The following is a 26,582-nucleotide window of genomic DNA, read 5'->3' on the forward strand; positions in this document are numbered from 1 at the left end:
GATATAAAGTTTTAAAAAATAAAAATGACTCGAATGTTATGGTCACAAAAATATTATATAAAAAGTTAGGATTAAAGAGTTGTAAATAAAAATAGAAATATCCTTTTGAAACAAAATGAATATCTCATATTGTATACCGTAGTTATAAATTGTTAATAGTAAAAAATTTAGGTATTCGGTGCACTTTTATTTCCTCAACAGTGTTATTGTAGGCGTGATATTATAACTTCGACAAAACGTAAAAAATGATTCTCTGATTAGTTATTATTAGATGAAGTAATTTATTCGTCTAATCTTATATATATATATAAAAGAGAATCTTCAGCCCGTCTCAAGAGATGCGACGCAAAAGAAAAGCGTGCCGCTTCAAAACTTTTTCTTTTCCTTTATTTATCCCCCTTATCAGTTCCCTTTTCGTATTCTATCTGTTCTTGCGGTTTACTTTCTTCCCCCTCTCTTTGATTGCTTCATTCACAGTCCAGGTATGCAACTTTTTCTTTCTCAACCAATTTATTTTACTACTGCTGTAAGATTTATACCTATTATTCAGTGAGCGTTTGGCCCAAGTAGCTTTTGAAAAAAATTAAAAAATATTTGAGATCTAGTTGTTTGTCCATAGAATTTGCTGTTACTTGACAAATATATTTGGCAAAATCCCTAAGTTCCCAATTATTTATTAATTCCAACTAAATATTTATCTACCAACTTACTTTATTAATATGATCAACAAATATCATTAATCCCTCTTAAATAAAACTTATCTATAAAAATGTCCACCGACTCTCTTTAATGAAATTTCTCTCAATGAGCCAACAATCATATTTCTATTAAAGGAGTGTGATATCATTTTCAAGACTACAAGAACAGTGAAAGAGAGCCTAAGAATGACAAAAAACTATTTAACTATAGACATGTCTCTTTGCGTAATGTAATTGAAAGAACATTTGGTGCGTGAAAAAATAGATTCAGAATACTACGACAAGACATGAAGAACTATGACTTAGACATGCAGGTGAATATAGTAGTTGCTTGTGCTGTATTACATAATTTTTTGTGTGAAAATCAAAGCACTAATGAAATATTTACTGAATATGAAAGTGATGATATGATCGTTGATGAAAATGATGAACAATCGACTCAGAGTAATAATATTGTTTCGCCTTCCCGATCATCTGATCTAGAAATGAAAGCTTGCCGAGAAGAGATTGTTCGAAGAATGTGGGAAGATTTTAAAAAAAATAGTTTGTTATTACCTCCTCCGGCAAAAGAATAGTTTGAGTGATAAGATTGGAAAAACAGAATAATTTATTTTAATTCGATTAATGTATTGGTCTTGCCTATTTATTTTATTTTTATTGATTGTTATCAATTATGTTATAATTTTTTTTTTAACGGAACATGTTTATTATAAAATGATTACATAAACTTATGGGTATTTTTAATAATTTTTAGAACTTACAGATACAAAATAATATTTTTTAAAATTTCACCAAAACTTAAAAAAAATTGTGGTCAAATACATGGTAAAACTTGGGAAAATAAGGTAAAAGGGACCTTTGAGAGTGAAATGAAGCATAGGGGATTTGTTTTTTTTTATTATTATAAATATTTAATTAGATGTTAATTATGAAGAGATGGGGTTAAATTAGAATATTTAAAAGTTTAGAGTAAAAATTAAAAGATCAAAAACTTTTAATAAAACCCTAATTTTCATTCATTTACTCCACTTTTTTAAACTTATGTTCTCTATTTCCCTCTTCTCTTCTCTTTTCTTTACTCCATTTTTTAAAACTTCTGTTCTTCATTTCCCTCCTTTCTTCTCTTCTCCTTTCTTCATTTTTTTAAACGCTCTTGTTTCTTTTTCTTTCATCTTCTTCTTCCTTAACTTCTTTACTTTTTTTCTTCTCCGTTTTTCCTTTTCTTTTTAAACTTTTTGTGTTTTCATCTTTTTCTTCGGATGTTGTCATTCTCATTTTTTTCTTCACTCCGATTTGATTGTGAAAATTATATTAAAAAATTGATGAAAAGAGAAGAGAACAGAAGAGAGGATATGTTGTAAATGTTTATATAAACATGAGTTGTTCAAGCAACCAAGAAGATATTTAAACAACCAAAAGTTGTTTAGTTCAAACAACCCTAAATTGTTTAGTTCAAACAACAGAAGTTGTTTAAACAACCAAAAATTATTTAAACAACCAAAAGTTGTTTAGTTCAAACAACCATAAGATATTTAAACAATCCTAAGTTGTTTAGTTCAAACAACCAGAAGTTGTTTAAACAACCAAAAGTTGTTTAGTTCAAACAACCAGAAGATATTTAAACAACCCTAAATTGTTTAGGTGTTTTTTACAACCCTCTTATATGTTGGACCTATTTGTAAATAGCAAAACTTTGAGGTGTATAAAAATATTCTTTTTTTAAATTAGCATAACTCATTAATACCTAATTATACTAGAGTCCCTTTTACCCAATTTTTAAAACTTGTGTCCTATATCCTCAAATAGATAACTCAAAAGTCTCTTTTAATTAAAATCCCCGGTAAAACTTCACCAAAATTTCTCCCAAAAATAACTTGGCAAGAATATTTTGGAACTTGAGACCAAGCAACACCTTCATTTGAATGCTTGATCTTCTAATCAAAGGTTTCCCTTTGCAAGGGACTACTTTCATGGATATATCTTGCACTTTGTTCATAAGATGAAAAAATAATGCTGTAGACCATAAGAAAAATGAAAAGACAAATCTTCTAATTGCCCTCGTCTCTCCCTCTTCTTTCTCTCACCAAGATTAATTGTTGCTCTTCCTTCTTCGATTTTATATCCATGGCTATTCTTGCTACAGTCGAATCGAGAATAATATAGTAGAAACGTTAGCATTCTTTAATGATTGACAAACTTTTTTTATTAGGTGATGTCCATCAAGTATACCTGAAGGAGGTGCTTTAGATTTGATTTTGATTTTAACACCGGCACTGTTGCATTACATATTTGTGCAATTTCGTTTATACATTTAAGACAATCTATTTGTAGGTACACATCTTCACTATCACTCTTTTGCTGGAATATTTTCAACATCCACAGTTATATTGGTTAATTGTGGCCGAAACTTTCTTAGCCTGTATCTTATGGTATTCTATCTGGTTGGCTCTTTAAACCTCCAATATTACATCTGATTTTAAAATTGTTGGAGTTAATATGTCAAGAAGTCATTCAATTTTGAGTGATTTTATTGAGACATATGTCCAAGATGAGCGATTGATACAAAAGCTTAAATTGAGTGATCTTTTGAGATATTAACTCAAAACTATGAAATGCTATGTTTTTTTTTGCTTTATTCATTGATTAGAGGCATGTCAATTTGGTTTGAATCTGGTATATTTTTGTACCATTTGACGCCATATGAATTACTAAATTCAACTTATTCAAGTGATGGACTGATATGAGCGCGTTTTACTTTTTTCTTGCTCAAGTCGTAGTCCTTTGTTGAATCTGTAGTCATTATGTAATGAAAATTAAAAAGTTTAGTTTTATGAAGGTTAATAAGTAATGTACCACTAGTGAAACTTTAGCACTACTAATTATTAATGTAACTTTAGCACTACTACTTGAGAGGTAAATATCTTTTTTGTGATCTTGAGATTTATTTATCTCTCACAATTTTATTGATGTTCATATATCTGTATTTTGAATTCTTAATGGTGAAGTCACGACGTTATTTCGTGGGATAACAATTGTATTTTGCAATGGAAGAATTCAAAGTTATATGTAGGCTTTGGAGAAATTAAAAAGAAAGTATGTGTAAAGGGGAAAGTTTTGAAAATAGTGTTGGTCTGATTCAATAGAAAAAAATAGGATAATGAAACTGTTGAAGGTGAAAAAAGGGACGAAGTTATTGAAGTTGAAACGAGGAAAGCATGAAAATAGAAGAATGGAGTAGTATGATTGAAGGTTTTTGGTTGTTTTAGGTTTTTAGGATTGGTCTTTTTTGGAGCTTCTTTAATTGATTATTTTGATTAGTATATTGTGTGTAATGAAGCAAAGACAAAATTTGGAGTTGAAAGCTGTTACTATAGATGACAAGGTTAGTAATTTCTCCCTGCTTAAAGTTATGTTATGTCATCAGCTTTTATATAGTTAATAAACATTAACTTGTAGCTTTATCTTTATTTGGTTATTCTGGTTAGTACGTTGTGTACATGAAGAAAGGCAAAACTTGGAGTTGAAAGCAACTACTATAGATGAAAAGGTTAGTAATTTCTCCTTGCTTAAGATATATCATGTCATTAACTTTAATATAATTAAGAAATATTATTTTCTGCTTTTATCTAAATCTTACAACGATATTTTCTTCTTCATCATGTTTTTGGAGCTTTCATACGTTAATGACTCGTGAGTATGATTTTGAATATAGTTTTTAGGGGAGACAAGCTTCGCCAATATGCATGGTTCAAATGTATGGCGACTTCTGGTTGGAACTTGACTATAATGTTTATAGACATATATCGACAATTATTTTTTACTTTAAATCCACTTTGATGAGCTTGTAAAGGCAGACTTATATTAAAATTTTGTATGAATGTAAAATAAGTCAACCTTAGTAGTATTGCATCTGTGATTTATTTTTCGATTTTATTTCATATGAGATATATCTCCATATCCAATATATTTTACCTCATTATTTTATATAAATAAGATTCTTCACACCTTTTTTCACTTTTGAGTTTTGTGTAATTAACGTCAATTAACAAAGTATATTGTCTCTTACATGATTGTTTTCACTTATGCAAACTCTTATACTTACAAGTTTGATTAAAGTTAAAGCATACTTTAAAATTAATTGATTGGCAGATAGCTTCATGCAAATTTTCTTTGTAGTGTGCCAAAGATTAGATCATTAATATTTTGTAGAAAATTGTATAAAGAAAGAGGTTTTGATAAACATTTTATATATCCATTTATTGATTTGACTTGAAAAATTATACATAGTCTGAACTTGACACAACGAACTTTCATTATACCTTGATCAACAATTAGCTGGTATAATCAAAATTAATCTCTTGAAATAGATGAAAATTGATAGTATTTGAATGTCCGGTGATTCAAATAAAAAAGTTTTCCAACAACACATTGTATAGCCAAAGATTTGATAAGATACTAAAGTACTCTATACTAATATTCTATAATATTTTTTAATGTCCGTGAAGACATATTATCATGTTACATAATTAGGTGTTAAAAAAGATTACACTATAAATAATGAATACTTTTACAACCGCGCTTCAGATTTGATAAGATACTAAAATACTCTATACTATTATTCTATAATATTTTTTTAATGTCCGTGAAAACATATTATCATGTTACATATTTAGGTGTTAGAAAAAGATTACACTACTTTTAAATTTACTAGTATATGTTTTTCAATTCTTAGCATTTGGTGAGTTTTCATATATCTGTTGGTGAAAAGTAAAGTTGTACATTTTAACACATCTAATTGTAATAAAACAGGCAGTCTGCAATGATGAGTTGTTTGGTGAAAATTTTGTAATTGCAGTTGTATTTTTCTAATAAATAAATCTCTATTTTCTATATGCTATTTCTGTTTTATTATCCCTTTAATAGTGACCAATGAGTTGTTTTATGATTTTATGTAAAAAGAAGGAATACATTAGGAAGCAAATTGTAAAAAATAAAATAAGATAGGGTACACATAAAAAATGTGTACAAATGCCAAAGGACTCAAAATCCTATTTGAGGGGGAAAAAAAAGGAGGAGGAAGGTAAAAAGAGGGGAAAAGTAATTTTAACCAGAAAATAAATATAAATTGGGAGACAAGTAAAAGGGAGGTGCAGTGTGTTCGTTTTCCTTGTCGCAGTTGCAAAATACAATCAGTAAGAACAAAAGCATATAGTAGCGGCGAGATCTTCCAATGGCCGTTTTCAATCCTCTTTGATTACGATTTCAAGTTAATTCAATACAGTCTCAATCAATCAATTTGATTGCCATTGTCTTTGTCTGCATGTATATGTAGAATTTGACTCCCAGTAATTTTATTTATATATTTATATAAACAGTAGAAGAACCATCAAATTCACTCTATTCTGAAAGCGATGATGAGGAAAATGACGAGAAGTAGCATCGATTGTGCAGTTGTTGATGTTTGGAAACGGGCAGTCGGTGAACTCTCTACCAGAAACTTCGCTCACCGTCTCGGTGCCTCTGAGGTACTTTCTTCTCATCCCTAGTTCATTTGTATTTTTTTAAAAAATGTTTTGATGCCATTCTATGTATTGTTATGTGGTGTTGTATGATAAAGTAAATTTTCTGATCGTCTCTGTCTTAGTTGTTTATTGTTACATGAGTTTATGATCATTGGAATATGTTACTTTGTCACACTTTTTTTTTCGGATGGAAATTCGTAAATTGTAATCCTAGTATTAAGCTGTATGATATGCCCTGATTTTCTCGTAGTTTCTTTTTCTTCAATTCCGATTATCATCTGTGTTTTTGGTGCTTCGTTTGTCCTGTTATTTTGTTGTCATTATTGTTCTTTCCTCTATAAGTTGTTTACTGCTCCCATTTCACATTATTTCATTGTGGTTACTGCTCTCACTTGTGCATTCCCCTTTTCAAATTGCTTGGAAATGCTTTATTTTAAGTTGAGGGCCTATTAGAAACAACCTCTTTATCTCTATGAGGTAGGGATAAAGTATGTGTACACTCTACCTTCCTTTCCAGATGCAACTTGTGGGATTGGTAGGTTGTTATTATTTTTTTACCGATTGTTCAGATGAGTTTTGGATCCATAAAAGATGTTAAGGTGAAACGTGTTTTCACCTATTATATTTATCACTATTATTGCTGTTAAAACAATAACATTGTATCATTATAGTTGTTGCTGCTGCTGCTTTGCGTCAATTCATGCTTATATCTTTAGTTTTGCTGACCATATTGTTATTGTTGGGGGGAGGAAGCACCACAACTTAAGTTTGATATGATGAAAATAATGAAAATAAATTGGACACGAGAATTTTACGTGGATACTCCTCTAAATGATAGAAGGGAAAAACCACGGGGTAGAAGGATCTCACTATAAAAATATGGAGTACACAGCTCTCAAATACAAGGAGAAAACAATAATTAACACTTCTCTCTTGTAAGAGGAACAACTACTAAAGAGGACACTCAAGACTACAATATTTATCTTGGTGTATAACTCTCTTTGTATTCTTACTCTCTCTTTCTGGGATGGTTTAAATGAGGGCAGGAAGCCCTCTATTTATAGGAGGATGAAAACGCGTAAACGGATTTTACGCGTTTCATCAAAACTCATAAACAGCTGTCTGCCAACTTTTTCCTCCATTCCCTTTTCCTTTTTGGCTGCCATTTCTTGCTTTTACTTTTCAAAAAGGACGGTGCATGTAGCACCTCCTTTTTGACTTCCTTTCATTCTCCCACTTGAAGATTTAATTGAGAATCAATTAAGTCTTCACACCATCCTTTCTACCCAATTACTGCAATGTTACGTTTCTGCTAGGCCAATAGAAGATCGACACCATATGAATTTGTTACTGTTGATCGGCTTCGTAAACATATCTGCCAGGTTGTCATTAGTGTGAATTTTCTGAATATCCACACTGCCTTCTTCCACCTTCTCACGAACAAAATGATACTGAACTCGTATGTGCTTTGTCCTTGAATGAAATGCCGGATTCTTTGCAAGATGCAAAGCGCTCTGACTGTCACAAAACAAAGCAATCTTCTCTTGTTTGTGCCCGAGCTCCTCCAATAACATCTGCATCCATATTGCCTCTTTGCTAGCTTGTGTAGCTGCTACATATTCTGCTTCCGTCGTAGATGTAGCCACGATAGACTGCAGTTTTGAAACCCAGCTTACAGCTCCTCCAGCAAGAGTAAACACATAACCTGTGGTGGACTTGCTTTTATCAAGATCACCTGCATAATCTGAATCAACATAACCTTTAACAGTAAAGTCTGATCCTCCATAACACATTGTAACATCTGAGGTACCCTTGATGTATCTTAGGATCCTCTTAACAGTATTCCAATGCTCTCTATCAGGATTAGCCATGTATCGACTAACCACTCCCACTGCTTGTGCAATGTCAGGTCTTGTACATACCATGGCAAACATTAAACTTCCCACTGCTGATGCATACGGTACTCGAGACATCTCCATCCTCTCTGCTTCATTGCTAGGACTCATACTTGAGGATAACTTGAAATTAATAGGAAGTGGGGTAGAAATTGACTTACAGTCTTGCATCTTGAAGTGTCTCAAGATTTTCTTTAAGTAGTTCTTTTGAGAAAGCCAAATCTTCCTATTATTTCTGTCTCGGTGAATTTGCATCCCTAGAATCTTGTTTGCTGGTCCCAAGTCCTTCATTTCAAACTCCCTAGCCAACTGTGCCTTTAAATTTGTGAGACGATCTTTGTTGGGGCCTGCTACCAACATATCGTCAACATACAACAGCAAAATAACAAAATCTTCATCACCAAATCTCTTGTAATAAACACAAGGATCTGAACTATGTCTGTTGTATCCAAGACTTATAATGAAGGAATCAAATCTCTTATACCAACATCTCGGCGCCTGTTTGAGACCGTATAGAGATTTGTTCAACCTGCAAACCAAGTTCTCTTTTCCATGTTCTTCAAAACCTTCTGGTTGGAGCATATAAATTTCTTCTTCAAGCTCTCCATGAAGAAATGCAGTTTTGACATCTAACTGCTCCAAGTACAAGTCAAATGTAGCACACATCGCCAGGACCACTCGAATTGTTGTGAGTCGAACCACTGGACAAAATATCTCATTAAAGTCGATACCTTCTTTCTGAGCGAATCCTTTCACCACCAATCTTGCACGATACCTCTCCACTTGGTCATTACCATTGCGTTTGATCTTGTAGACCCATTTGTTTCCAATGGCCTTCCTTCCTTGTGGTAATTGAACAAGATCCCATGTTTTATTTTTATGAAGAGCTTCAATTTCTTCTTGCATTGCTGCCACCCACAGAGATGATTCTTGGCCTTTCATAGCCTCGTGAAAAGTTGAAGGCTCTCCATCTTCTGTTAGTAGACAGTATGCAATATTACTCTCCATAGAATAATCTGAGTGCCAAGCTGGTTCTCTTCTCTCCCTAGTTGACCGTCGAACTCCTGGAGTTTCGATCTCAGCTTGCTCTTGTTCTTCTTGCTCTGGTGCTGCTTCAGAAGAAACTGGAACTTCTTCTATTTCTTCAACTTCAACTGTAGTAGTCTCTGATTTTTCTTTTGAAGTGCCACCTTCTTTTGCTTGTATCTTGTTTTCAACAAATACAACATCCCTGCTGATTACCACCTTGCGGGCTGCGGGATCCCACAAGCGATACCCCTTGACTCCATCAGCATACCCTAAAAAAATGCATTCCCTGGATTTTGGATCCAACTTTGATTTTTCTTGGGTGTTGTACATAACATAAGCAGGACTTCCGAATATATGTAAGCGAGAATAATCAGCTGGTTTTCCTGTCCACATCTCCATTGGCGTTTTCAGATCAATTGCGGTTGATGGTGACCGATTGATCACATAACAGGCGGTTTTGACTGCTTCTGCCCAGAATGGTTTTTCCAACCCTGCAGTTGCCAACATAGCTCTTGTCCGTTCCAACAAGGTTCTGTTCATCCGCTCTGCTACTCCATTTTGTTGTGGAGTATATGCCACCGTGAACTGCCGTTTAATACCTTCTTGTTTACAGAAGTTATTAAATTCATCACCAGTGTATTCTCCTCCATTATCTGTCCTCAAACACTTGATCTTTTTCTCAGATTCAAGTTCCACCCGCGCTTTGAATTCTTTGAAAACTGAAAAAACATCTGCCTTCCTCTTGATTGGATACACCCAACTTCTCCTGGAGTAATTGTCAATAAATGACACGAAATATTTCGCTCCTCCTAGAGACTCCACCGGTGCTTGCCAGACATCAGAGTGAACCAGATCTAGTATTTCCTTGCTTTTAGCAGAGGAACTGCTAAACTTCAGTCTATTTTGCTTACTGGTAACACAATGCTCACAAAAGGGTAGTGAAACCTTTTTGAGCCCTGGAAGAAGTTTTTGCTCAGCAAGAATCTTCAAACCTCGTTCCGACATATGGCCAAGTTTACGATGCCACATCATCGTTGATTCTTCAAATGAACTTGCTGACGCGGTTGATGCTTCTCCTTCTTGGTGTGTTTCACCTTTAAGCACATATAGATTTGCCGCAAGTTTTTCCGCTTTCATTACTACAAGCGCTCCTTTGGATATTCTCATGACTCCACCATGAGTCTTATATGAACATCCATTTTTATCTAGTTGTCCTAAAGACAATAGATTCTTCTTCAAGTCTTTTACATGTCGTACCTCCTGGATGGTGCGAACCGTGCCATCATACATCTTTATTTTGATGGACCCAATACCAATAACATCCAAAGCATGATCGTTTCCCATGAACACAGACCCTCCTGAGATAGGATTATATTGATGGAACCATTCTCTCCTGGAAGTCATGTGCCATGTTGCTCCTGTGTCCATGATCCAGACATCAGCGAAACGTTTTCTGCCTTCATTATTTGATATTGCCTCACTACATAAAATATCGCCATCATCCGAGGTACATGCAACATTCCCTTGAGCATTTGATGACTCAGGGTTTTCACTCTTCTTCTTGAACCGACAATCTTTCTTGAAGTGCCCTTTCTTGCCACAGTTGTAGCACTTGATATTCTTCTTACTTCTTGATTGAGATCTGCCATGATTGTGACTCCCACTGGGGCCACGTTCCGTTGGTCTTCCTCTCACCATCATCAAAGCTTCAGCTTGCTGCGAATTTGCTTGTCTGTCTTCCTTATTTTTGCGCCGATTTTCTTCTTCCAAGACAGCGGCTGCAATTTCATCGAAAACTAGACTGTCAGTATTGTTCGTCAGGTTGATGATGAGTATCATACGAGTCAGGCAGACTTTGAAGTAGAAGCTCCGCACGTTCAGTCCACTCTATTTTGCAATCCATTGTTGTAAGTTGCGAAAACAGAGTATTCAAAGTATTGATATGTTCAGTAACTGACATGGACTCTGCCATTCGAAGAGTATACAATCTTTTTTTTAAGAAGATTTTATTATGTAAAGACTTGGCCTCATACAACCCCGTAAGAGTATCCCATATTTCCTTCGCCGTCCGCTTTTCCACTACACTAGACAATACTTGATCAGCTAGTGCCAAGTGTAGATCAGCAACTGCGTTGCTGTCTATGTCATTCCACTTGCTGTCATCAACAAAGTCTGTGGGCCTGCCTTCAATTGCAGCTAAGCAATTGTCTTTTCTCAGTATTGCTTTTATTTTCATTTTCCACAATGAGAAATTAGTCTCATTGAATTTCTCAACGTCAAACTTTGTTGTACTTGACATTGTTATTTGCTTCACACCCTTCTAGATCGTTTCTGAATATTTTTGCGAACAATCGTGACAAACTGTACCGTCACCGAAATTTACTATTCACGTGAATAGTACTATTCACCAAATTTTACTATTCACGAAAAGTTACTATTCACAGATAGTATCTTCGCATAAAATAGACAGAATAACCGAGGGCTCTGATACCACTGTTGGGGGGAGGAAGCACCACAACTTAAGTTTGATATGATGAAAATAATGAAAATAAATTGGACACGAGAATTTTACGTGGATACTCCTCTAAATGATAGAAGGGAAAAACCACGGGGTAGAAGGATCTCACTATAAAAATATGGAGTACACAGCTCTCAAATACAAGGAGAAAACAATAATTAACACTTCTCTCTTGTAAGAGGAACAACTACTAAAGAGGACACTCAAGACTACAATATTTATCTTGGTGTATAACTCTCTTTGTATTCTTACTCTCTCTTTCTGGGATGGTTTAAATGAGGGCAGGAAGCCCTCTATTTATAGGAGGATGAAAACGCGTAAACGGATTTTACGCGTTTCATCAAAACTCATAAACAGTTGTCTGCCAACTTTTTCCTCCATTCCCTTTTCCTTTTTGGCTGCCATTTCTTGCTTTTACTTTTCAAAAAGGACGGTGCATGTAGCACCTCCTTTTTGACTTCCTTTCAGTTATTAGGGATATAGAGTACGTAGCATTTGTTATTTCACAGAGTGGAGCTTAGGACAAAGGAAGAGTAGGTTGTTTTGCATTCTCTCAGCTCTTACCTTATTTCCTTTTTTAGTTTGGTGTCCTTGAGAAAATTTGAAATATCCATTTCATCAGGAAATAGAAAGAAAGATTGTTAAGTGCACTCCCCTTCTCCATTTGTGTCCTTAGTTATTCTGAGTATGACCTCAGCTGAAGAGCTTATTTTCATTTCTATAAAGATTCTTTTAGCTGTATTCTATTTATGTTCCAAGTGGCGTCTCAGAACCTGGAGTGTGTTAACTGTTATACCAGGATCTTGTGCTCCGTCTTGATGTATTCCGGAAGCTGGAGAAGCACAGGGGCTGTGTGAATACGGTTAGCTTCAATGCTGATGGTGATATAGTCATATCAGGTTCTGATGACCGAAGGATCATACTCTGGGACTGGGAAACTGGGAAAATTGTGCTTTCATTCCATTCAGGTCATCATAATAATGTCTTTCAAGCAAAAATCATGCCATATACTGATGATCGAAGCATTGTTACCTGTGCTGCCGATGGACAGGTAGCTACTTTTGTTGGTTTCTTTCTTCATGATGTTTCATGTAGGTCATCGTTTTCCTATATGGTATGCTATCTTCGCCTGACATTTAATTATTTTTTCCTTGATCTTCCTGAAAGGACGGAACTTATTTCCTTCTGAGGGGTTGCCGATGTACTTTGAAACTACAAAAGGATTATCGTTCACTTCTGCTACTACATCCAGTGAGAAAAAAGAAATTGTTACTTTACACTTTTAAATGATAACAATCATGCAGGTGAGACAAGCACAGATTCTAGAACATGGGAAGGTGGAAACAAAGTTGCTGGCCAAACATCAAGGACGAGCTCACAAATTGGCAATTGAACCTGCAAGCCCCCATATTGTTTACACTTGTGGAGAAGATGGATTAGTTCAACATGTGAGTTACGTGTAGTTCTATAGTCGTTACCTTCCTAACATGTTGTGGCAGGTTTTATTTTTTGAAATATAATACAAACTGTTACCTTCTCAAAAAAAAAAAATAGTTGTTCCCTTCCTCACTGTTTTCTTTCAAAATTTTCTCTTTTTTTTTTTTTTTTGGGGGGGGGGGGGGGGTTAGGAAGACTTGGATAGTGTGGCGCAGGGAGAATGTATGAAGAAAAACAGTTAGTAGTTAGTACAGTTCTTATGGATTAAGCTCTCTTGAAAACTCACATTTTGTGAAAATAATTTGCATTCATGTGTGCACATGGTAAAAATAGAGCACAAAAATTAAATAATTTGATTTTTTACTCAGAATCGTTTAAATAGAGCACAAAAAGACACCAGGTGCCTTCTTCCCATCTGTCCAAATTTTGGTGGGTAGAGTTATCTGTTACTTGTGTTTGGCGGGGGTACTTGTGCTGGTGAGATATAGTAGGTATCTCGTGGAATTAGTGAAGTACGCAAGCTAGCCTGGACACCAGTGGTTATATGAAAAAGCATAGTTATAAATCAAACTCTTAAGGAATAATATGCTGCAGGAAAATAATGATACAATGTCCTTTATAATGTTGTAAATGATTGCTCAAAACATAATGGTTTTACGGTAATAAAGAGTTAATACAGAAAAACTAGAATACTGAAATACCAATAGATTGAGACTTTGACAAGTAGGTATGGATGTGGTTGAAGTTTCCCACAGATTCTTTTCGTCAGAGCGTTATATGGCTAACGATTTGATTCAATGTGTTCTTACAGATAGACTTGAGAACAGACACTGCTACAGAGCTTTTTACTTGCCAACCCTTGCGGGTGAGGAGATATATGTCTGTACTTCATCTAAATGCAATTACGATAGATCCAAGAAAACCCTATTTGTTTGCTGTTGCTGGATCAGATGAATTTGCTAGAATTTTCGACATTCGCAAATATAAGTGGGATGGATCCACTGATTTTGGCCAGCCGGCTGACTACTTCTGTCCCCCACATCTAGTTGGTGATGAGAATGTGGGGATAACAGGCTTGGCTTTCTCTGACCAGAGTGAGCTTCTTGTTTCATATAATGAAGAAAATATTTATCTTTTCACAAAGGACATGGGGCTGGGACCTGATCCATCCCCTACTTCGCCATTGTACAATGAAAGTGATGAGAGTGAAATGGGCCAAGATCACGAATCTGATGCGTCTGCAGTTGACATGAAGTCTGGAGCAAACATTGGTCCACAAGTCTACAAGGGGCACAGAAACTCTGAAACAGTGAAGGGTGTGAACTTTTTTGGGCCCAAGTGTGAATATGTTGTGAGTGGATCAGATTGTGGTAGAATTTTCATATGGAAGAAAAGGGGTGGGGATCTTGTTCGTGTTATGGAAGCAGATAAGCATGTAGTGAACTGCATTGAGTCCCATCCTCATACCGCGGTGCTTGCCAGCAGTGGAATTGAGAATGACATAAAAATATGGACTCCAAAAGCCACTGAAAGAGCTAATTTACCTACAAATATTCAAAAGGTATGTGATATCAAAATAAAAATTCAATTTTGAAGCAATTGAGTTTCTTTATTGTAGGTTCTTTAGCTTGTTTGTCTTAACCATTTTGTTGGAAATAATACACAAGTCACTTCTATTGATGGACGATGGGAGGGAAATGTTTTATTTGTTCTCAATATCTCAAGATTTTATCATTGGGTCATTATAAACTTGGTTCACCTTTTTCAGGCATTACCCAAAATTGTAGGAGTAAATAAGTTATACATTACAAGTTCTCCTTGATTTCAGGTGCCAACATACCCTGATCACTTAATGCTAAGCTAGTAATTGGACAACATTTAGTCGGATTGCTACTTATTTGAAATATTACCATACGACAAATGGTCAATAATTATGTATTCAAACTTCGTACCTAATAGATATCAAAACACGAAATTAGTGGAAATATCATCTCTTGAAATTTGAATGGTTCTTTTTTCAATTGCATCCCTTATTAAACCTCACTTAGGCCTCATTTGTTTTCACTAAAATTAATATGTCTGAATCTGAATGCACATCTGAATATTAAGATAATGCATTAAGATCGGAATATTTAATAATTAAGACTGTTTGTTTTCTCAACATCTGAATATATAAAATTTATCTTTGTTTAAAAAATAATAAATATAAAATTCAAATAAAATACTAAATTAATTTAATATTGTATCAATTAAATATTTTAAATTTTGTACATGGCAATTGGTGCCGATGATGACTAACGATGGTGATTGTGTGTGTCGATTGATATGGTGGTTGTAGGTAGTATTTTATGGTATAGTGGTTATTAACCGTGGTTATTGGTGGTGGCGGTTGATAATTAGCAGTGGAATGATACTGATACCTAACGGTGGTGGTGAATGATGATGATGGTTAATGATATATAATGTTGACTAATGGTGGTAATTATCGGTTTTGCTTAGTTGGATGTAATAATGGTTGGTGGTGATGATTGCAGATGATGGCTAATGGTGATGGCGATCGATTTTGGTGATTGCCGGCAGTAGTGGTTGTGGTTGGGCTGAGGATACTAGTTGTGGATGGTAATTGGTGGTGATTAATAGTGGTGGTAGTTGTGATTAAAATGGTGGTTGTGGTTGGTTGGTGTTAGTAGATGGAGCAACGGCGAACTGTTATCTTCGTACAAATTCTTAAATAGACATCTTAATAATATTAAGCCTTTGTAGATCTTAATCATTCAGATCTATTTGAATCCATTAATTAGTTGTAAAATAAGAAAAACAAACGTACCTAATGATTAAGATCTGAATAATTAAGACTCAGACTTTGACAACAAACAGACTTAATGACTCAGATCTGAATGATTGAGATTAAGACCTTCATTAAGTGCATTGAACCTAAGTTATAAGAGAATTGGATTTTTACTCAAAAACTTGACTATAAAGATGTTAAAGCATTGAACTAAGACACTTATAGTTGTAAACTTATTTCCAGCTCATTCTGATCATTCTAATAAGAGATGAATGTAAGGCTGTTTTCAACCCTGAATGATGTCCTTGTTCATTGTTATTGTTTTTACAGAAAAGGATCAAAACTACCCTCGAACTATTCGAAATAGACCACATATATCCTTCATTTATTTTTGGTCTCAAATATACCCTCGCCGTTACCAAAGGAGACCACTAATACCCCTTCACTTAAGGGTTGGTCATTTCAGCTGATATGACAGTGCCACATGGAAAATATAACCACATGGATGGCCACGTCAGTCTCTCTCCCTCTTCCTCTTTAGTTCGGGAGTATATTGTGACCTTTTTTTTTTATAGTTTTTAATTTTTTTTTGAATTTTCTACACCACCACATATCCCCCTCCCTCCACAACCCCACCCACTAATTTATTTATTTTTTGTAGTTATTGATTATTACTTTTTTGAATTTTCTACACCTACGGAAAAAAAATTAAAAATTAGAAAGAAAAAAAAAAGGTCAAAAATTGTAATTTTGACCCAAAAAAGTTCAAATGTTATTGTATCTATCATCCAGAAAGCCACAAAGATATAGTGCATGGATAAGGTTTCACTGTTCCACTTATTACAGATGATCGGATGTTATTTGTAGAGAATCATGTTTCTATGTAGATTCACCACTTTTTGCATACCTCTTTTATTCTGGGAATTTTCCTGCAACATTACTAGAATTTATCACCTTATCATGAAAAGAAAGCCACAAAAGTAAATGAGGTTTCCCTTACCGGAAAAAAGAATAAGATATATGCGGTTTCGCTGAAGTATCTTACTGCGAAATGATCTTGTCTTGCCCGGGGAAAAAAGAAGAAAAGAAACTAAGTAAAGGTACTTGGAAAGTATCTAAGAAAGGTGAAGCAGGATCAACTGAATCTGGAACCAGAAATTTTAAAAAGATTTTGGGTAGTTCAGCGGAGCTGGGAAAGATTGTTTTAGTTATTTATTTTATTTTATCAGCTAATTTGTCCTTCAACTTTCTGGAGTGTAGTCCTGATCCATATGTGTGCATTGTTCCATCATTATCTTTATGTCAGCACTCTTATATTGACATTGTGTATGTCAGAGAAAAAATTTAGAACAAGTATTTTTGTTAATACCTTAATCTGTCCCACTATAGAGTCAAATATCCCAAAAGAGGCCCATCTTGAACTGACACAGTTGTTTGTTATCCATTGTGGTCCTGATCCCATTCTTGGGCGTGTTAAAGTTCATGCATGTGCTAAGGATATTATCCAAGAAAATGATATTAGATCGTAAATCTGTGCTATTGATCTTATGGAAGCATAAGTAGCTCTATTTAACTGCTAATATTTCTATTAATTAAGGGTTCAACACCTCGTCAATTTCATTTGTTCGATTTTGGCGGTGATGAAGATAATCGCATCTACTTCTTTGGCGACGGAAGTGACGATGATTATGGTGGTAGTAGTGACAATGAGGATGAAGATGATAGTGATATGGATGAAGATGAAGATGATTTCTCCGATGGTATGGATGATGATGATGATGACGACGACGACGACGACAACGACGATGACGATGACGATGACGATGATGGTTTTGAGGATTTAGATATCCACGAAGATGGAAATGGTGATGAGTTCTTTGACACCGTAGGGGACCCTGATTTTGATGATTCCTCGGATAATGACCAAGATGCTCCTAGCGATTCATGCTGTGACGATGATGACTCCAATGAAAATGACATTGATGAATGATGATGTTGCAACAGTAACATGGATTATGCTACTTCTCGTGAAGATAATATAATGCCTCTTACATGTGCTGATGATTTTGCACTTTCTGTTTCCAGCAGAGACCTAAAGCAAGGGGCTGGATGCATCACATGGCTTCTCCAGAGGACCTAATGTTGCAATTACTTTCCCAGCAAAGGCAAAGAACAAACCTGGAGAGCATTGAAGAGAATTCAGAGGTTGAAAGGGAGCTTCTTCAACTCATTTTGACATTTAATGCAAATAGTGACGATTCTTCCGATGATGGTGAAGATACTACGAGTGGTCAAGACTCTTTTGACTAAGTGGTTTGGTTGCAACCCTTAATTCAATACATGTGTAGGAAGTGTACATATATAAGATACTGAATGAATCAAAATCTTTTAACTGATAGGATTTATTTTTTTTTGTGCAAGAAGATTTCTTTTTAATTGAGCCGGTATCAATTGTTTTCTATTCCTTGGATCGTCTCATTTGGATTGTGGTTTTGTTCTGCTTCGCTTTGTTGGGCACGATGGAATATCCTGCAAACAAGTGATAACGCAGTGTATTCCTCAGAAAACTATTATTTTACTTAATGTGACAAATTAGATATTTTTCATACATCTACTGAATTTTACTGCTGGGGATGGTGTGTTAAGTATATTGGAAGAAGGGACCTCTGAATATTTCTCTTTTTTACTTCTCTCTCAATTTAGGTTTCGTTTCATTTGGAGTCTGTATGAAGGTGATATTAAGGACGTGTTTGTCTAATGCTAACTTTAAGCCAGAAAGTTCTTAAAGTCAGTCAAAAATGAAATGTTAGGATTCCTAACTTTTTTTTTCCAAGTGCTTAAAGTCATTTTCTTTGACCATGGAAATTACTTTTGTATCCCTTATATTTTAACTAAATTTCCAAACTACCCTTTTTATTCTTTTAACCCTAAAATTCACGTAATTTTTCTCATTTAAGCACTTTTATCCAAACACTCAACTGCTTATTTATAAAAATAACTTTCAGCACTTTAAAGTTCTAAAAGCACTTCATACATAAAAATTACTTTTTTTAAGCCCATCCAAACGGGCTCTAAATTTATCATAAAGTCAAAAGTATAGAAATAACGATTACAACAACAACAATAACATCTAAGTCTCGGTCCAAATAAGTTGTGGGACTCAATGCCACCAACTCCTTACACTTGAACCTCCTTACGACAACAACAATAATGACTAAGTCACAATACCAAATACGTTGTGATCAACACGAACCTACTTATTTTATGTAAAATGCTATAATTCTTTCTATAGATCAACAAAGAATTTGCCCAACAAAGAAGTTGAGAGAACATGAACCCATGTAAGCAATAAAAGCTATGACATATAAGGAAAAAAAAATTCTGTTCAAATTGTGGGTAGGAGAAGGGAAAATAAGAAGGAGATTACAAAGTGGAAGTTCAGATATCTATCCAATTTGACATAAAAAAAGTTAGTTTTTATTTAATTACGCACTCTATAAATAGAAAAACTAAATGTGCTATGCCTCCTCCCATTGAAAAGAAAAACAACGAATGAGAAAAAAAGAATGGAGTAGAGCTTGTGAGTCTTTAATCCATTGATAGAATTAATACAAGCAAATCAAAAGAAATTATTAGTTTATATAACTGCTAAATAATTAAATAATGTGCAAATAAAGTCTCAAACATGGGAAATTTATCTATCATTCATCATCTTCTTATAGTGTTACTTTTTACCATCGCCATATAGTTGAAAAATTAAAGTTCAAGGACTATGACTCATTATTCAATGCTTGCTTCATTTATTTTCCTTAATGTGGCAGTAAGAACCAAAGCATATAATAGTGGCGACATCCTTGCTTATCTATAATTGAGCAATATTGGTGCCTAGAACACCTATTGTTGATTGTGGTTTTTTTTTTTGGACGGTGGGTTGTCATTTCAAAGTTGTGGTTAAAATTTGAAGTTATTTGAGAAAAATTGGACCCATTTCCAATGGAGTTTCTTGGTTGAGTTCATAGGAGACCAAGCACAATTTTTTTATAAGTTTGTATAAATTAGCATTACAAACATAAAAGTTTGTATAAGCACCTTTTATACACTTTTATACAAGCTTATATATTGTGTACAATAATTGTATAATGTCGTATCACTTGTATAAGCACTGTTGCGGGGGAAAAAACAGAGGTTATGTGGTTGTAATGCAAAAATATATGCTATGTAGATGTAATTATTTGTATTAGACGGTATACAAAGATCCCTATTAAAAATATATCATTTATATCTTCATCAATTTTTTCCCTAACTTACCTTTCATCATATTCCAAAAAAAAAAGAAAAAGGACAAACATTTAGTAGCTATTAACTATATAAGTGTTGATATTATCCGCTATTAATGTTTCCCCTGTTTATAAGATTCGATAGAATTAATACAAGCAAATCTAAAGAAATTATTACTCTATATAACTGCAAAAAAATTAAACACAATGTGCAAATAAAGTTTCAAACATGGGAAATTTCCTCTATATGACACTATTACTTGTCCTATTCTCAAATATCTCAGTTTCAACAAATGAAAACTTTCATCTTTCTCTCAATTACACATCCATTTTGCAAGCCAGAAAAGATTTCATGTCTCTTGATATCTCCAATCTTTCTTATCATTCACCATATTCTTATAGTTTTCCCATTTACCATCGCGATGTATTTGAAAAATCGGAGTTCAAGGACTATGACTCATTACTCGATGCATGGAGAGATCAGAATTTTTATTTTCCATGTCTGAATATTCATCATCTGATCAAGTTGGCCCAGTTAACCCAATAATCGCAAAAGCCTATTCGATACTGGAAGTCGCATCGTTTGGTGGCAATGTGGTCCATGAGAACCAAACAAATGTTACGAACAAAGGAATGATGACTTGTTCGATTCAACTGAATCCACTTCTTTTGAACAAATTAATTGTGTCAGCGATAGTCCAAGTTTGTTTCGAGAGTGGTAGAGTTTATTGCTCTAAAAAAGAAACAAAATATTTTTATGAAGTTATGGATCTGGAGGAAGTGCAATCACTTCTGGATTTATGGCTTCTCATCATATAACATTTTCTAATATACTAGATTATGCAAGAATTATATTTGGTTGTGGTAAAGATCAAATGAGTGGGGTAAAGAAATTCTCTGGATTATTCTGTGGAATAGCTGGTCTTGGTGCTGGTCTATTTATAAATAAAATTGAGAAATATTCATTACAATCACAACTTGGTGCTGTTGTATTTGCTTTATGCATTCCTACTCCAACTTCAGGGAAGCCCTCTTCACTTACCTTTTATGGAACCCCATGGACAACAGGTAAGTTTTTCAATTTGTTTGTCTGATTTTGATTTGATACAATATTTCTTTAATTAATGCTAGCTCATACATGAAATTATTTTGACAACAGGTATGACGGCAAACCTGATGAGGAACAACAAGTTTCCTATATTTTACTACATATCAAACATGGGCAAATTATGATTAACAATAGGGAAGTTCCTATCGATCCTTCTCATTGGAATTTGGGGCCAAATAATGATGGTGGCATATTTGTTGATACTGGAGCCTATGCTACCTTACTTGCTGATGATGTTTATGTCCGATTTAGGGACATATTTAGGTCAGAAGTTAAAAATATGGCATTGGATCCAAATCCAGGAGGTTATTTTGATACTTGTTATAGGGCTGGTGAAAATGTTAATTGGGCTAACTTTCCAATTGTAAGGTTTTATTTTAAAGGTAATGTAATACCTCTTGAAGTAAAACAACAAGTGATGATACTATATGGTAAAAGATATTGTATGGGCTTTCGTAGTTTAGGTCGTAAATGGTCCATAATAGGTTCCAATGTACTACAAACTTTTGGGTTGACCTTTGATCTTCATATGTGGACTTTGACTTTTTCCCCAGATGCTTGTGAATAATGAATAAAATACTAGCATAATCTTTGGTTGACTTGTAGTATCCAAATGTAAAATGATGTTGCTCAAGAAACCAAGGAAGTTTAGGGTTCTTATTTCAATTAATTTTGATTCTTCTAATGTAATATGTTAAACATCAATTAGTTGTAACGTACACTTCTGATTTTTCTGCTTATGAATCTTCTCCAATTTAATATTGTGCAATAGGACTAAGCATACTTTCGAATTGCCTACTGAATTGATTCAAAACTGTTAAATATATTACTCACTCTGTTTCAATTTCTATGATTCACTTTTTTTTAGTTAATATCAAAAAGATAATGACGATCATTATAGCGGTAGTAGTGACAATGAGGATGAAGATGATAGCACTTAGCAGTATGAATAAAAATTGACTCATTGCCAGTTTGCCACTAAACACCTTGTTTCGATGGTTGTTGCCCATTGTATGTATTGTTAGTTTAAATATAATTTTGTTTTGATTGTTATTTAAATTTTGTTATATCATATCATTTAAATTCATTGTTACGTAACGTCGAAATTCTCATTTTGTGTAACAATCGATTTAGTGTGATCACGTCGCTTTCATTATTTATTTAATCGTTATTTGTTATTTTTATTTATTTATTTGTATTTATTTGTTATCTATTCGTTATTTGTTTGTTGTTTTTCTCATAAAGCTTTTAATTTTCTATTCTTATCTAACATTTTTTATGCATTTATGCTTTTACTGAGCCGAGGGTCTCCAGGAAACAGCCGTCCTACCTTGGTAGGAGTAAGGTCTGCGTACATTCTACCCTCCCCAGACCCCATGTTGTGGGATTTCACTGGGTTGTTGTTGTTGTTTGTCTTTACATATTATTTAATAATTCTATTTTATCCTTTACCCTATTTTTTCATAGTATCTCTACCTTGTACCCCTACTTTTCTTGTTGATTTATCATTCAAATTGTTGATGTATGAAATTATATAACGACAGCAAACGATACAATATATCCAAACATTGTATTTATTAAAATAATACAACACAATAAATTTAATAAAATATGATACATTATAAAATAATACCTAACAATAATCCAAACAGAGGGTAACTCTCCATGCTTAACCTACTTAAAACAACTATAACTACTAAGTTTCAATCCAAATAAGTTGTGAACAACACTTAATCTCCAACTATTTCTACAGATTAACAAAGGACGTGCCCAACGAAAAAGTTGAGAGAACATGGACCCATGTAAGCATTAAAAGCTATGACATTTATAACATGCATTTGGTATGAAAGAATGTTATCAACCAAATTAATGGCTGTCCACTTTGCATTAGTGGACAGTCCTTTATCTTTACCTATTAATATTTTTCTCCACTTACTTGTATGGCTATAAATATAGTCTTCTTTTTTAATGTAAAGAAGACATAGATACATATATACACTGTTTTTTTTTTTGTTCTCCAGTTATTTTTACTTCCTCCTTCTTATTTTGTCAAGTTAATTTATTTTATAACAAGAAGTTAATTTTTATTTAATTATGTACTCTATAGTCTATTGACCAAAAAAAATATACTCTCCTTGTGTAGAAAAAACAAAAACAGGACGAGAAAAAAAAATGAAGAATAGCTTTTTTGCGAGCATTTAGTCCATTCATCAATTAAAAATTAACTATTAAAAATATATTTTTCCTAACTTGCTCCATTTCATAAAATCCCAAAAATAATGAAAAAGGAAAAAATGGAAAAGAGCTTTACTTAACCCATTCATCAATTGAAATTAAAAATTAAAAATCAATCATTTATATCTTCATCAATTTTTTCCTTAACTTACTCCTTTCATCAGATTTCAAAAAGAATGAAAAAGGATCACCTGTAATTAGTTAACTATATAAGTTTTGGCATTATCCTATATCAATGTTTTCCTAGTTTAGGAGATGTGATAGAATTAATACTGCTAAAAAAATAAGCATATAATATGCGAAAAAAGGTTTTCAAACATGGAAAATTTCCTCTATGTAACACTATTACATTTCCTATTCTCAAACATCTCAGTTTCAACAAATGTAAACTTTCATCTTTCTCTCAATTACACATCCATTTGGCAAGCCAGAAAACATTTCATGTCTCTCGATACCTCCAATCTTTCTTATCATTCACCATATTCAAACAGTCTTCCCATTTACCATCGCCATGTATTTGAAAAATCGGACTTCAAGGACTATGACTCATTACTGTTGGGATATATACTATTAACCATGAAATATATACTATTAATCATGAGTTTGGATATAGTATTTATTATAGAACAATTGTTTATTCAATTTTAATAAAAGTTTTAATAGATCATATATTCATTTACGTGTCCATTTAATTATATAGTAGATGCTTTAGTGTATAGAGTTTTATCTTATACACAGAGGATTAAATCATCGGTTCTTATAAGTATAAAGTATTTTTTTTCACAATCTAAAATGGAAATTGGACAAGTCATCAGTATGAATGTAGCACAAGATTATATATAATTTATCTTGATTATGGGAGCAGTGTAGTTCTAACTTCTTGTGCTAGTGCATTTTGTATGTATTGAACAGGACCGAGTAAAGGTAGTTGTTTTAGACTGACTGACAAAAACATATTCTCTAAACTGTTAAATGTACTTATATTCTTAATCTTGATATAACTATTATGATCTGTATATATTAATTATCGTTTTGATTTATTAAAAGGTGAGATTTTGAGATGGGTCAATATGCCTGGTAGATTGGATGATAATAATATATATTGGTGAAATAATAAGTTAGTTGATGGAATCTATGTCTCGATATAGAAATTGATGATATGTCTTTTTGAGAAGCTTATAAGTTTTCATTGTGTCAAACCTTGCAAGTGGATTTATGAATTCGACACATGAAATAAGTTAAGCAGTGCTCTAAAGAAAATTAATCGTTGAATTAAATTCTTCAGTAATTTAATTTATTGATTAGTATCTGTAATCTTAACATGAAAATTACATAAGTGTTTAATGGAGAATTTTAAAATATAAATGGAGGAATGTAATTACGAATTTCTAATGAAATGATTTGTAATTTATTATTGTAAGAATAATTCAAATTAATTATTTTGAATTATTTCCATAATAAGGAGTCTCAGTAATTAATTTCATGGTCCTTATGTCCATATTTAACTAGAACTCGGAATCTTATTTTTTTCTCCTTTTTGGATTGGGAAAAGGACCCTATAAATAGGGGTTTCTCCTAACTTAAAAAAGGATAGAGGTAGGGTTTTTTATACGATAATTGCCCACCCAAGTGTTGAGAGAGTTCGGCTGTGAACTTGGAAGAGGCCCTCTATTTATAGAAGAATGAAAACGCGTAAAATTATTTTATGCGTTTTCAAAACGCGTATGAAATGTTCAATTCAACAAAGGAAGGCTGTAAGAAAGTCATTAGGGAGGCAGCCTTTTTGACTTTGTTGGCCTCCCTTTTTGACTCTCTTTCACAGAAGACCGCAAACTGCATTCTAACTTGTGGATTCGCTTGAAGGTATCTGCTCACGCTTCAAGAGATATTTATCGAATTAAATTTCAGAAAGTTTATGTGTTCTAGCATGATAGTACATGTTCTAGCATAAACGTATGTGTTATCTATTATTCATGTAAGCAGTATGATTCTGGTATGCTTCAATTGTGCTTATAGTTTTCCAACAATTACTCGATGCATGGAGAGATCAGTGAATTTATTTTCCATGTCTGAATATTCATATGATCAAAATTCTACCAGTAGTAGACATTATGCACAAGTTAACCCAATTAAAACAGTAATCTATTCTTTTCATGGTAAAGTTATGGTCCCCCTTTGGATTGGCTCTACATTACGACGTGAACTTTTACTTGTTGATACTGGAAGTCGTCGCGTTTGGTGGCAATGTGGTTCATGTGAACCAAAAAAATGTTACAAACCAAGGAACGATGAATTACACGATTCAATTGACTCCACTACTTTCGAACAAATTAATTGTGTCAGAGACAGTGCAAGTTGTGTCGAGGGATATAGTAGAGTTTATTGCTCTAAAGAAGAAACAAGATGTTTTTATGAAGAAAGATGGATATTAAGGAAGTATGTAGAATCACTTCTGGATTTATGGCTTATGAACTCATAACATTTTCTAATATACTAGATTAAGCAAGAATTATTTTTGGTTGTGGAAAAAATCAATTTAAGTGGGACCCAAGATTATTAGTGGAATTGTTGGTCTAGGTGCTGGTTTATATACAAATGGATTTGAGACGTATTCATTACCATCACAACTCGGTGCAATTGCATCAACTCCAACTTCAGGAAAATCCTCTACACTTACCTTTCACGATACCCCAGGGAAAACAGGTCAGTATTCCCTGACACTCGAGTCGGCTCACTTGGTGAGTTTTCTACCTGACACAATTGTGATGAAAGGTTTTATAAATCGCATTAAAAATTTGAATTTCTTTTATTCTTCAACCAGTATTACTAAGATAAACAATAACTTTAGAGAATTTGGTATACAACACAAAGTTTAAAGAGTATTTTCAAAATTAAAAACATAAAATCAGTAAAGAAAATAGAATCTGAAACAGACTAGAAATAATATACAAAATATCTTTTTTCAAAAAAGAAAATCGAGTCCACTGAATGCACAGTGTGTTCTTAAAGAAATTATTCTCCTCAAGTACCCGAGGTTAATGGGAATATATTCTCCCTAGATAAAACGGTCTTACT

The 26,582-nt window shown here is 33.6% G+C and overlaps 1 protein-coding gene and 2 pseudogenes across 8 annotated transcripts; all 3 read left to right on the top strand.

The window, feature by feature from the left end:
• Positions 1-350: 350 nt before the first annotated feature.
• Positions 351-18,495, top strand: LOC129885290 (uncharacterized). 8 transcript variants are annotated; one of them, XM_055959515.1, is made up of 9 exons: positions 351-482; positions 2,908-3,029; positions 4,036-4,245; positions 6,074-6,223; positions 12,462-12,713; positions 12,967-13,110; positions 13,911-14,660; positions 17,485-17,881; positions 17,976-18,104. In XM_055959515.1, exons 4-8 carry the CDS (start codon positions 6,110-6,112, stop codon positions 17,875-17,877), a joined length of 1,653 nt encoding a protein of 550 aa, XP_055815490.1. In that variant the 5' UTR covers positions 351-482; positions 2,908-3,029; positions 4,036-4,245; positions 6,074-6,109; the 3' UTR covers positions 17,878-17,881; positions 17,976-18,104. The 8 variants fall into 8 exon arrangements, with proteins under 8 accessions (XP_055815490.1, XP_055815487.1, XP_055815491.1 ...); XM_055959512.1 differs by having other exon boundaries at positions 4,036-4,080; positions 4,184-4,245; positions 17,485-18,098; XM_055959516.1 differs by having other exon boundaries at positions 17,973-18,047.
• Positions 18,496-20,393: 1,898 nt separating this feature from the next.
• Positions 20,394-21,284, top strand: LOC129884440 (protein ASPARTIC PROTEASE IN GUARD CELL 1-like; annotated as a pseudogene).
• A 2,541-nt stretch (positions 21,285-23,825) lies between these two features.
• LOC129887291 (protein ASPARTIC PROTEASE IN GUARD CELL 2-like) lies at positions 23,826-26,383 on the top strand (annotated as a pseudogene).
• Positions 26,384-26,582: the final 199 nt, after the last annotated feature.

The sequence above is a fragment of the Solanum dulcamara genome, chromosome 4, assembly GCF_947179165.1.
Source record: "Solanum dulcamara chromosome 4, daSolDulc1.2, whole genome shotgun sequence".
NCBI lineage: Eukaryota > Viridiplantae > Streptophyta > Magnoliopsida > Solanales > Solanaceae > Solanum > Solanum dulcamara.